This window comes from Watersipora subatra, chromosome 1 (genome assembly GCF_963576615.1).
Source record: "Watersipora subatra chromosome 1, tzWatSuba1.1, whole genome shotgun sequence".
NCBI lineage: Eukaryota > Metazoa > Bryozoa > Gymnolaemata > Cheilostomatida > Watersiporidae > Watersipora > Watersipora subatra.
In genome coordinates this window covers 49,303,107-49,315,609 of record NC_088708.1, presented here as the reverse complement: position 1 = coordinate 49,315,609, position 12,503 = coordinate 49,303,107, and the positions used below count along the sequence as shown (strand labels likewise).

General features: G+C 34.9%; 1 protein-coding gene across 1 annotated transcript in view; it reads right to left on the bottom strand.

Annotated features, from left to right (window-relative positions):
• LOC137388477 (uncharacterized) overlaps positions 1-9,699 on the bottom strand; it is a 59,959-nt gene extending 50,260 nt beyond the window's left edge. Inside the window, exons 1-5 of the mRNA XM_068074966.1 lie at positions 9,645-9,699; positions 8,552-8,749; positions 7,356-7,436; positions 3,514-3,619; positions 2,704-2,773 (exon numbers count right to left, since the gene is read on the bottom strand). Coding sequence (XP_067931067.1) covers positions 2,704-2,773; positions 3,514-3,619; positions 7,356-7,436; positions 8,552-8,749; positions 9,645-9,699 — 510 coding nt within the window. The remainder of the gene's footprint in view (positions 1-2,703; positions 2,774-3,513; positions 3,620-7,355; positions 7,437-8,551; positions 8,750-9,644) is intronic.
• Between the last annotated feature and the right edge of the window lie 2,804 nt (positions 9,700-12,503).

The following is a 12,503-nucleotide window of genomic DNA, read 5'->3' as shown; positions in this document are numbered from 1 at the left end:
TCACATTACAGTTATTTGATATCAAAAGATTCACCATGTCTTACTCTGTTGTGTTGTAGGTGCAAAATATGTGGAAATGTGATTACAAGCTCTTGATACGGGCTATTCGGTAAAACCCGAAGTGTTTGTCATAAACTAGCGCTACGAAAAGTTTTATATTGAGCTTTTTATTGGCCTTTCAATTCACGTGAGAACATCACGTGACAAGACAATAATCAAATTTCATGACTACATCATCGAAATAAAGATATTCCAATCTACGGCGGCTTTTCTTTTTTGAGCTTTTAAGAGCTTGTAATCACATTACCACATATTTTGCGCCTACAACACAACAGAGTAAGCCATGGTGAATCTTTTGATACCAAATAACTGTATAATGTGAATTTTATTGCAAGTCAACCTTTAAGAAGATAACGCCTAGGTGTGCCTAGATAATTCTTTCTGCCATGTACGTCTATCATGGCGGAAGGAAAAAGCCTTCACAGTCATAAGCCTATGAAAGACTAACTCTTGCCCTTCGTACTAACGCCAGCAGCAATTTCCGTGAAATCATGACTAGTTTATTATATAGAAATTCCAAGGGCATTCAAAGTTTATGAGCAATCCTTCGTTTTTTCGTGACGTCATTTTATCGTTGTCGGCCATCTTTACAGACAATTTTTTCGTTAGAAACACGAAGCTTTTGCAATAATAATTTGAAAATGATGTTTTTGTTTGCAGTTTTTTATTATAGTATCAAAACAACATTTAAAAGTAGTAACAAATCAAAGAAAAACGATCGTTTTCTACAAAAATAGCTGCTTTTCGTGAACGAGCTCATGTGCAAACGACTTGATGGCGTAAAAAAACAATGGATTGAAGAAAAATGACAAGCGTGTGGTATAAAAATAGTGAAGGATGAGTGACGCATCAGTTTTTTATTGAATGGAGGAGCTTAGTTTTTGAACCTTCAGTCAAGACATAACCGATAATGATCCGCCATTGTGTGTCCTTTTCTTCGATAATCCCCTACCCCGGTAACCCTCTGGTATAGCGAATGACGTTTTATTTTTAGGTGAACTTAAATTCATTAAAGTTCTCAAACCTCCAACCCATTGATCAGCAGACGATCATATCAAATTTTACGAAACTTTTTATGAAGCATTTTTTCAAGGTTCTCATATTCAAAGACTTGTTTTAAAGACTGAGGAATTTGAACTAGTGGACAAGGAGATTGTACCTGTTGAACTTAGTGACAAACATAAGATGCAATCTTGTCCAAGTCGTTACGCTCCTCGGTTCACGACAGAGGAGTGTAAATTGGACAAGGTTTCAGCAAGTACTCAGTACGTGTTGAGGAGGATGTTGAGAAGGAGAAGGAACTAACATCACATAAAGAACGTGATATCATAGGTGAGTGGCAGGAAGCGTATGATTTTATGAAAAAACACCCTGAGAGTGATCTACAGGGAGAGCGAGTAATGATATGTGTCACAACCATCTGTAACGTTCTAAAAAGGAAGCCGAAACAGACATCTCATGATCCTTACTTTGTGAATGACTCAGTGAAAAACTCGAAAGTGAGGTAAAAAGTGATTGATTAAGTGATTGACATAAAAGCGAAAATTAAGTGAGGATTACATCAAAAAAATTAAAAAAGCAAAATTTGAAAATCCACCCGCTCAAATAAAAACATTGAGTGAGTTTAGCGTTAGAAATATGTTTAGCTATGATTCTGTGTTTAAACACATTACGTAAATACAATTTCTTTTTCCTCCTCCTGCAGGCCACAGCTCACTTTCACTGTGCTAAGTAAAATTTCTTTTTTTATTGATTTTATTACCATTTATCATAGTAGCCTACTATGTTTTTTAAACATACAACTGGTGTATATTGTGGGTAATTTAACTATTATTTGTGGTGTTTTTTGCGCTTAATAGCATTAATTCATGTTAATCGTATTCATATGCGAAATATTGATCAGATATATAATGTTTTTGACATAAAACAATGGTTACAGATTGAAATAAAATCATATTTGTGAATAGTGAAGTTCAACAAGCTCGCAACTTTTATCTATATAAAAGTTGCTATTTCTAAGGAACGTTTTACAGATGCTACTATTCTGCCAAAACTTTGATCAAAGCTTGTGACAGGTTATGAACTTATGAACCCATCTAGACCTTGTCCATATCTCTCAGAAATTTTTCTCTGAAATCTTACTCAGAGCATGTTTTTGTTGCAGTCATCTGTCATATGGTAGTGAGTCAGCATGTTTCACCAATTCACATTCAAGCATAATTATAGGTTAAAGTCAGCAACCTTCAATCTAGATTGAACGTGTTCAGCTGGGCCCATTGTGTGACTGCTATGAAGAAAAACATTGAAATTTGAAAAACTTTGTTTTGATTTGTAATGAAAGGCTTCTAATGAGACAATAGTTTGAAATAAAATTGTGCCATGTGGTTTTTCAAGGTCATCCAGCCGGCAGCAATTTAGGCGTAGCATTAAGCTGTGTCCGAGACAGCCATGACTGAACCATAATTCCAGCCAAAATCTTTATTGTACCAACAAGACAATGGAGGTTAAGAAATGAGTATAATGAAATTTTTTTCTAAAAATCTCGAATAAGGCAAGTCTTTTTTCAGCTTGCTTCTTTCAGTAATTTCTTTGTTTAGTATTCATGAAAATCCAACCCCATTACAAATATTTTATAAGTCCTACCTCATTTTCAGTCGAGTTACTGCTGAAAGTAACATCAGATGTGCTGAGGGCCATTCCCATGAGGCTGCCGCTAGCAATATTAACAGATCAATTTTATTCAATGTTCGACCAAAAAATCGAGTAAAACAAGGTCACATCAAAGGACATGGCAATAATACAGTTTTAACCAAGCAGATCAATACTATAAAAGATTTTGAAGAATATCCAAGGTCAATAGAACATCAATTTTTTTCTATAGGTGAGAGCAACAGAACTAGCATGAGTCCAACAAACGGTGATATGAGGAAGTACATCTGACATTATATGCCACATTAGCAACTCGAAGCCTTAGAACCTGCACACTGACAAAAGTTGTTATCAAGCAAAAAGCAGAAATTTTTTATGACAATCATTGCTATAAACACTGCTAAGGTTATCCAATGACAGCATAATAAAAAGGGCTCATAACTTGAAATTTTCAAAAAAATCGTACTGGGAAAAATCCAAACAATTATTGGATGCAAATTGATACAAAACATGTTCACTCATTTTAGCCTCAGGTTTAGACCTCTGGTAAAATACCTGTGACGGATTCAATTTGTAAGGCCATATAGCGAAGACTTGAGCTATGCGCCGCACAATGTATACCCCATTACTAGCCACTATTATCAATACATATGCTTTTTGTGGTTACAAAGTTTTTTTAATGATTTTTTTGACATCAATAATGCTAACATGACAGCCTATGTGTATGTGTTCTCATTAATTTAGCAAAGTATTTACAGATTCAACCAGATGTGCCAGACCCAGTTAGATGAGAATGACTATTACCATAAGACAAGGCTTGAGGCTAACATGACAGGCCGTCTTTTACCAATCCTAGTCTGTATTCTATCGCTGAGAATACCAAGCAAGGGCCCAATGACGAGAGTCAACCCTAAAAGTAAATGCATCATTGACGATATGAACACTAAGCTACACTAAAGCTACACTAGAATGAGCAGAGACATGCATTCATGGTGAGTCACTGAAACAGCTAGCGGTGTACAGAAGCTTGCATGAGGCCTGACTTATTCCCTCAGAGTCAGAGCACCTAACCTTGCATACAACTGTTTTACATGAAAGGCAATCTCACTGTAAATGCCTATGAATAGTAAGGCAGAATAACTGCAGGGAGGCTTGACTGAAACAATCCTTCGTTTTTTTTGTGATGTCATTCTATCGCTATCAGCCATCTTTATAGACAATTTTTATCGTTAAAATCACGAAGTTTCTGAAATGAATTTTTGAAAACGATGCTTTTGTTTGCAGTCTTTTTATTATAGTATCAAAACAACACAATAAATACTATTACATAAGAGAATAACGATCGTTTTCTACAAATATAGCAGCTTTTTCGTGAACGAGCGCATGTGCAAATGACTTGATGACAAAAAAAAACCATGGATAGTATATTTGAGAATATTATTGTTTTTTATTTTAGTTAAAAAACTACAACGATTATGATAGGCTTTGTGAAAGGGTTGTGAGAAAGAAATTTTTGGAACTGAAGCTCCAATGATTTTTTGCAGTTTCCAGTAGGTAAAGCCACTAGAAACGATGCTGTTTACTTTATTGAGATTAGTATAAACTTTTCGATGCCTAGACATGATTAATAGTTATCTCCCATCTCCCATGTTGTGATGATAAAGTCATTACAACAATCAAACCTACTTCTCAATGACTGTCTATAACTGCGTTTCCGTACTTTGAATGGGTTTGGAGTTGCTTCCACTCCGAATCATAGAAACGGTAAAATCCGAAAGCATTTGATGCCATTTTGCTTCGCTAAATTTGTGCGAAAGCATTCGCTGTGAAAGTACTTCGACATGATAGAAACTTTCACTGTTGATTGATTTGAATCAATAATGAATCAATAATACTCGGCTAAGCTCTCCCAAGTGGAGGCAAAAAGATTCCAACACAGCCATGCAGGTCTTTGCTATGATAGCGTTCCACTGCTACTCACTACAATTCTGTCTGACTTTTTGCATCTACATTAAGATTTACATGACAAGATTGAGTTGCCCGTATGAAGATGACAAAATAATTCCTTTTTTTAATATATAATAATTTTTTTAGCGCACGTAGTGACTATGTATGAATTAAAAAATGACCTAAAAAAGAGTTGACTTTAACAAGCTTTGTTTTGAGGGATACACTGCAAATCTTGGAAAGATCTATAAGTGCCACTCCAAATCATTGAAACGGTAGGGTTGAAACTCCGAAAACGAACTCGAAGCATGGAAACACAGTGAATGTGTCATGTCAAATGTTGGATTGTATGCATCAACCCTTCTGTAATGCTCTCACCTAGCACTCAACACGTGCTAAGATTATAAGGTTGAAACGGCAGAAATTAGGTTTTTTTCCAGACTGTAATAGAGAGATCAAAGTGCATGTCAGTGACCTTATATTGACAGTTAATGGCACCATTTTCATTACAAATAATAACAAGGATGGAGGAGATGAACTCTAGATCAGTGCAGGAAATTCAGATCAGTTACAGGAAATTCGAAGAAACTCGGAGTTCGTTCAAAGAGCAGTTGAAGAAATGAGTCTACCGTATTTATGTTATCATGACACATCCTTGACATTGTTGGCGAGCTCTAGGATCCGGCATGCATAACTACTAAACCTAAATGGCTTCATAAAACTCTCAGAAAAAAATAAAGCAGTTTTTCACAAACTTGGCAAATAATGATGCTTGTGTTGACAAAAGCAAAATATTTCATAAGGTAACATTTATGATGGGAGTAAAAATATCTCACCCAAGATTTGGCAATTGAATTAATTTCATGATTAAATTACACAGATCCAAGGCATTTTATTAGTTAGACCGGAGCCAGTGTTTCGAGGATGGGATGGTGCAGCTTTACCATATATTTACACTATAGTTTAACATTTTCATTAAACATGTATTCAACCTGGATGATAAATGCATTAACATAAAATGTATTTCGGATCGTGCGAAAAAAACCACAATTTCCTTGAAGGCAGTTATAATACAAGAGATAGTTTGGCAAAGAGCTGGCTATTGACCTGCTTGTAATACGCCTGGCCTCTGTAATTCACCATAAAACATTGAGTTAAATCCATCTGCCATAACCAGCTTGTCATTATATGAACAAGTTGGCTACACTGTTGTTTGTCAGACTTGTTTGTGTCTATTTTAAAGCCCTGAGGCTATCTTTAAACAGTTTCAAAACATAATGTTTATTATATACAAATCAAACAGAGGTTGCTTGTATATTCTGGCATCATGCTAAAACAAAGTCTCGCGAACAATTGACTGCACAGAACAAGTTCATCAGGGTCAATTGTGTATTCCAAAATGGCTTCCATGTTTGTTAAGTAGCACAGAGCCTTTAACTTGCGCCTTCACATTTTATAAAGCCTTTCACCAAAAACTTTTCTTTCACCAATGGGCAATGGTTCTTCTTTATATGCCACGTATTCCAACTTTGCAATAATGATCATTTTGGAATGTGGTCAAATTTGAAGCTAAAACCATCCAACGGGTGTTTCTAATGAGCTTTCTAGCTGTTGACTGAACTAAGGACAAACATTGACTCCGCTTTCAAAGGTAACTGACCCTAATTAATAATTCTAAACTCCTCAATGGGTAGTTGGAAGTGATGTAACAAATTAGTCCTAACCTTTTACAATAGCAAGATTATAAATTTGACAAACAGAAATAACTTAGTTACAGATAAAAAGGATGATTCTTTACATATAATAATTAAATGTATATGTTATGTATTGTAAGTAGCACTTCTGTGTTAAACCCATTTTTATCAAATTAGCAATACAGTTTTTTTAGCTTTTTTAGTTGATGTACTATACTTTATTACAAGAAACTAATTATACACCAAATGGAAATATGCTAGGATACTACAACAGTGTTGAGCATTAGAAAAGTAGTAATTTATTCATAAATACAAAACATTAAAAGAGTTAGAGACAACTCGATTTAGTTAAATTGCAAACAGCTACTTATGGAAGAATGATGTACGTAAACTGACGAAGAGCGTAAAAAAGAGGTCACCAATTGGCGCCTCCAATTTTAAAAGCTTCACTCTAGAAGCAGCAGAAGTGACTCAAAAGCTAGCAGCTGAATGGCTTCAGTCATGTTCAATTGCAACTTAGGCATTTATTTGATTAAACAACTTAATACTAACGAATCCAATAATTGCATTTTTAATTATCAAATAATTTATTTAATCGTGATTTGTAACACAACGATAAGAATTACATGGCAATAAAACGGAGATATCTGGAGCAACGTTAATTTCACGAGATCGGTTCAAGCTTCCGAGGACACTTTTACAAACTTTATTTAAGATTTGTATACTTGAAAGCTCTGATTGATTTCTTAGTTATTGATTATAACTAATGTTGTATTGATAGAAAATTGAGTTTACCAATTGAAGCGCCTAGCTGTGGGGTGATACCTTTCAATACGCTAGCTAAAATATCATAGTGATACAACGGTTAATACCTTTATATCAGCTGTTGTATCATTGTAGGAACAACTAAAAGCATGCTTACAATAGCCAGCTGGTGTAAGTGAGACCATATTATTCTTCAGCTGCACTATATTAATTGAAAAATAGGAGGGGACGACTACCTACCCGCCCCTACAGCTACCATGAGACCCAGCACAGTTCCTTTAATCTTCATCCCCACCATTGCTTCTACTTGTGCAGGAACGACTATATCAAATCAAAATAATTAAATATTAATATATTAAAGGAACATCGCATAGTCACATTGATGAGAGAAAGACAACGAACTATCACTCCGTTGTTATCTAGTGACATCTCGTGTGTAATAAGTATGACCACAATTATTCCAAAAGAAAGCAGCTTGGTGGAGTGCTGCAGTTGGTAGCCTGCCTGGCTGCTAAACCAACTATCCGAGTTTGATTCTGTTGCGATGCATTTTTTCTAACCTCTTAGCAGGTATACATCTCTGATTATACTTATAGTAAAGGTTAATATAGGTAGCTTTTGCTAGGTGCTACCTGTTGGCATGCATTAGCAATGCTTACACTTAACAAGTCTTAGACTATACCTAGCCTGAGTAAAATGCAGACTTTGTAAAAATTGTTGTATATCACCTTGGATAGACTTCGTGTCTAATATGATGGATTTGCTATAGTGCCAGCTACCTTCCTAACTGCAAATGTCTGCCAAGTTTTATAAGTGTAGTGCAATATTACTATCTATATACATTTCAATACGTGATCAGTTCATCGACTCTATATGCTACGATTTGGAATTTCATGATTAAACTAAAAGACAATAGAGACAAATTATCAGACTGTTTCATCAAAAGAAGAAATGAGAACCAGCTGAAGGAAAGAACACTGTTGTTATAGTCAGCTGGTTTTCTCTTATATTTTTTTGAGATTTTCAGAGCTGCGGTTGTAATTGAATTTTCATGTTGGGTCAGGTGTTTATTTCTGTTTCATATTTCCTGTTTCATAAATTTGTAAACTACACATCTATCGTCATAAAGCTTTCTTTGCCAAAAATATTCCAAATATGTTCCAAAGAATATTGTTCCAGATCGCAGTTGTTAAATTTTATTTTTTATGTTCAAATTACTCATCTGAACACCGAAATTATTGAAACTTGTTGACTATTCAATGGACACAGTCTGAGCAGGAAGCAGCGAATGGTCTGGCAGCATCATCCTTCTAAATAAAGAAAAAAAATCTTTGTTTCCAAAGATTTACTGTAAAAAATACAATTTCACTCATAACAAAATATTAAGATATTTGTAATAGTGTTTAATAGAATGAGACAGACAGACAGACAAAGACCTTCTACGGTGAGAATCAGATACATCAGAGCCAATCCAAACCAGGGTAGATTTATCACAAGGATCTTATAAGCAGACGCTTTCCGAACTAGAACGGTGTCTGCTATTTCCTCCTTATCACTATTCACTGCAGGCAGCAGGCTGCTCGAGCTGTGCTCTGAGTCACTAGTAAAGAATGAACTGCTTGAAGATTCATGAGCTGGAACAAAACAACATAGCAAATTGACCACAATCCTCAAAATCAATAGCAACAGAATACAAGGATTAGGTGAAGTTCATTTCGACTTCAAGGCACTTCGACATCTCAGTTATTCTGTTACTACTACTTTAGCAGGCTATATATACTTTGCATATATAGCCTAGTGAATATATATGTTTATTATATAAGTATATGCATGTATATACTTTGTATATATATACAAAGTATATAAACAAAGTATATAAACAGTTGATGCAGTCTAAAAAGCTGTTTGTATACATAAAAAGTATATATATATGCTTAGTATATATACTTTGTGTATATATACTTTGTGTATAAATACAAAGTATATATGTGGTATATACTTTATATATATATACAAAGTATATATACAAAGTATTACTACATATATGCTATATATTGTAGTATATATTGGAGTATATACAAAGATATAAACTTTGCATATATTGGGGTATATGTGTATATAGACTTTGTATATATTGAACATTCAAATCTGTAAATGTTGTACCTAAAACAACAGCAGCATAGCACGAACTTGAGGAACCACATACTCACATTACCTTTTCACCATATGAAGAAATAATAACATATATTTTCCCCATGTTTGCAAGACTTGACATGCTCATGGCAAACTATCAAAAAAGTTACGTAATCAATGTCAGAAATGATAGTTTTATGAAATGGCTGTACTAGGTGAAAAATATAATAAAGTAAGTTAGCTTCTGTTTAAAACCCAGTAAAGAGTACTTTTGAGTGTTTGAACAACTATATCATTTGTCGATTGTACAATCTGTTTTCTTGTCTCCATTTATGGTGCTTATTATGTCAGCTAGCAAAGCGCATTACGTTTCATCAGCTCACCAATAAAACTTACAGGCTCTGTCAGTTGATAGGAGTGCCGTCTCATCTCCAGAAGTCGTTGAAGCCATCGTAGCCACACCTGGATAGTCTTTCAAACTGAGAATTTAGTTGATAGCACCACGTATGACGTCGTGTGCAAACCAAATGTTGCCAGCTTGATAAAGCAAGTAGAGGATCAAGTGAGGGCATTTCCTTTCAAGGGTGTTGAAGTGACAAAGTGATGTATGAAAATAACTACAACAGCTGACGCAAAGTGTAGCCTTAAATTGTTTCTATATCAGAACACAGGACGGTTTTATTGGTTCAGATAAATTTACAGACACGTTGTGCAAATAACCTGAACGCCTTGAAAATGTGCAAACAACCCCTTGTAGGCTCATGTACAAGCAGGACCACTGATCCTAGACCATATTAACAGCTTTCCAATGACGGCGAAAGTATTTAGAATAGCACAATTCCTGCTGGACTGAATATATTTTGAAGCTACAGGCTTGTAGAACTCAAGAAACAACAGAAATCAAATAGACTAAACAGTTTTTTCACTCTTTCAAAAAAATGGGGTCTTAGAGGTAACTGAGAAAACGTAATGATTGCAGTACACCGAACCAGTAGTGTGTATATTTGTTATGAATAGCAAATCCAATAGTTATAGTGTAAAGCTCTTGTTGCTGAGGAGAAGAACCTCTTCTAGCTTCCTCTATTTCTGAGCCTCTATTACCAAGAATTTCAATGAGTATGCCATTAGCAACTAGTATTCTGTCAGTTAAAACATTAGTTCCAAAAAGCATACTCGGCATACTTTCTCGTGACAGTTGATCTTTCATTTCTTGGTCAGTTAGAAGTGCCCTCGGTATTTTGGCGATATCTCAAACACTAATAGTCCAATCAACTGAAAAATTTGGAATTATACTGCAAACATATTCCGTACAAAGCAAGCAGAATGTTGTAACTCTACAAACACTGCAAGTGCCGACAAACAAAGTAAAACTACGCAGCTGAGTTTACTCAGGAGTAGTATCAGGTGGGAAAACAACTCCCTAAATTGTCTCAGGCCCTGGCTTTAATGTGTTAGCATGCATATAAATATTATTTTATTATTATTATTTGATTTTATTATGTTGGTATGAAAACAAAATAAAATATTACTTTCTAATAAAATATTGGGTTAAAAATCTAGCAGAGTAACAATCTAACAGCAATTACTATATTAATGGAATAATAATCTCAAGCAAATACTTATGCGCATATGATGTGAACCACTTTTAACATCACATTTGTGATATTTTTTGTTGCAGCCTTGCCAATATATACTCCTAATGGATAGTTTAATCAAGCAATATTATTGAGATTTCCAATCTTAGCCAAGGACGGGAGTCAAACTGAAACCTCAGGTAATAATCACCCCAAGCAGTGATAAGAAGTGTCATGGATGTATTTCTTCTTCACACACCCACAGCAATTGATGATAAAGCATGTCGGTGAGTCCATATCAAGGGAGTAGACCATTGTATGCTCGACTACAACTAATACTATTATGGTCAAAAAGTAGGATATAAATTGGTATGACACTTGTAAAAGCGTTAACCAGTGAAAAGTAAAAGTGTTATCAGACTCCAGTCAAGTCCTGTTGATTGTTTATAAAAAATCATTAATCAGTACGAGCACCATTTCCATGATTACTGCTGACAAATAGTTAGAGGGGTGGAGAAGAGGAACTTGGAATAGAGGAGACATTTCTTTGATTTACATTTCAAACATACACGCTTCAGTGTAATAACAACTAACCAATGAAAATGACATCTACTAGGCGGTAAATGTAATGTGAATATTTGCAAATAGAAACGAATGATGAATTGTTGTTTTTTATTGTTTGGACTGAACTCTAATCACATGCTTGATTGAGTCTGATAAAACAGCATAAAAAATTATGAATGGGTTTCAATAAAATTGCAAATGCAATGTTGACGCAACTCGTCTACCGCATTTGACGAACAAATATGATGCAATATTTACAGCCAGTTTAGACGCATTCGTTTTTCTATAAAAAGCAGAGATTACGGAGAAACAATTCAGTATGACCTCATATAAATTAAGCAAATAAAAACTCAAAGAATTTATATCCTGATGGCTTATCAAATAGGGTGAGTCAAACACCCCTACAAATCATTATGCCCACACAATTTCTATGAATGATTAGATGTGAGTCTGAATGTTAAGTTGCTCACAACATAAATATCCTGTTCTCTATCCAGCATCACTTTGTCCCAGAAGGTAATCTTGAGATAAATTTCCCCATCACTAATCTTTCACCTTTTAGAGTCTTCCGTTTCATTGAAAGTGGAGCGATACCTCAACATTATGCCATGCACAAAAGTTCGTACAAAATACGCTCAGCAACAATGGTACTTAAAACTACTTGCATTAAAATACTATTTTAGTAAAAATCCCATATAGCACTTCAAATCTGCTGTACAACGCACCCTGTGCACAATTTCAAAACGGCCTCTACTACAAAAAGGCTTTTCAAATATGGACCATAATGAACATTCTCCTAATATATGTAAACCTCAGTGTTAGTCTGTCATTCATCTGCCCAGTTAGAGCAATAAAGTTATAGTAATGAAAAATCACCTTCGTACTGGATTTGCTCTGGCGACATTCAAATCACAAGTCTACTAACAAGCGCCTGTAACCACAAGGCTAGCTGTTTCTATCATTCCCATCACTCTTACCACATACTGTATATTCTTTTTGGATTTTCGGTTTCAGTAATATTGTAAAAGCTAAAGGCTTTTCACCTGGGCATTTGTATTTGAAGTAGGAATTGCCTCTGCATTTTCTTTCTGCTCGGTCAGACAAAGAAAGTTCGATA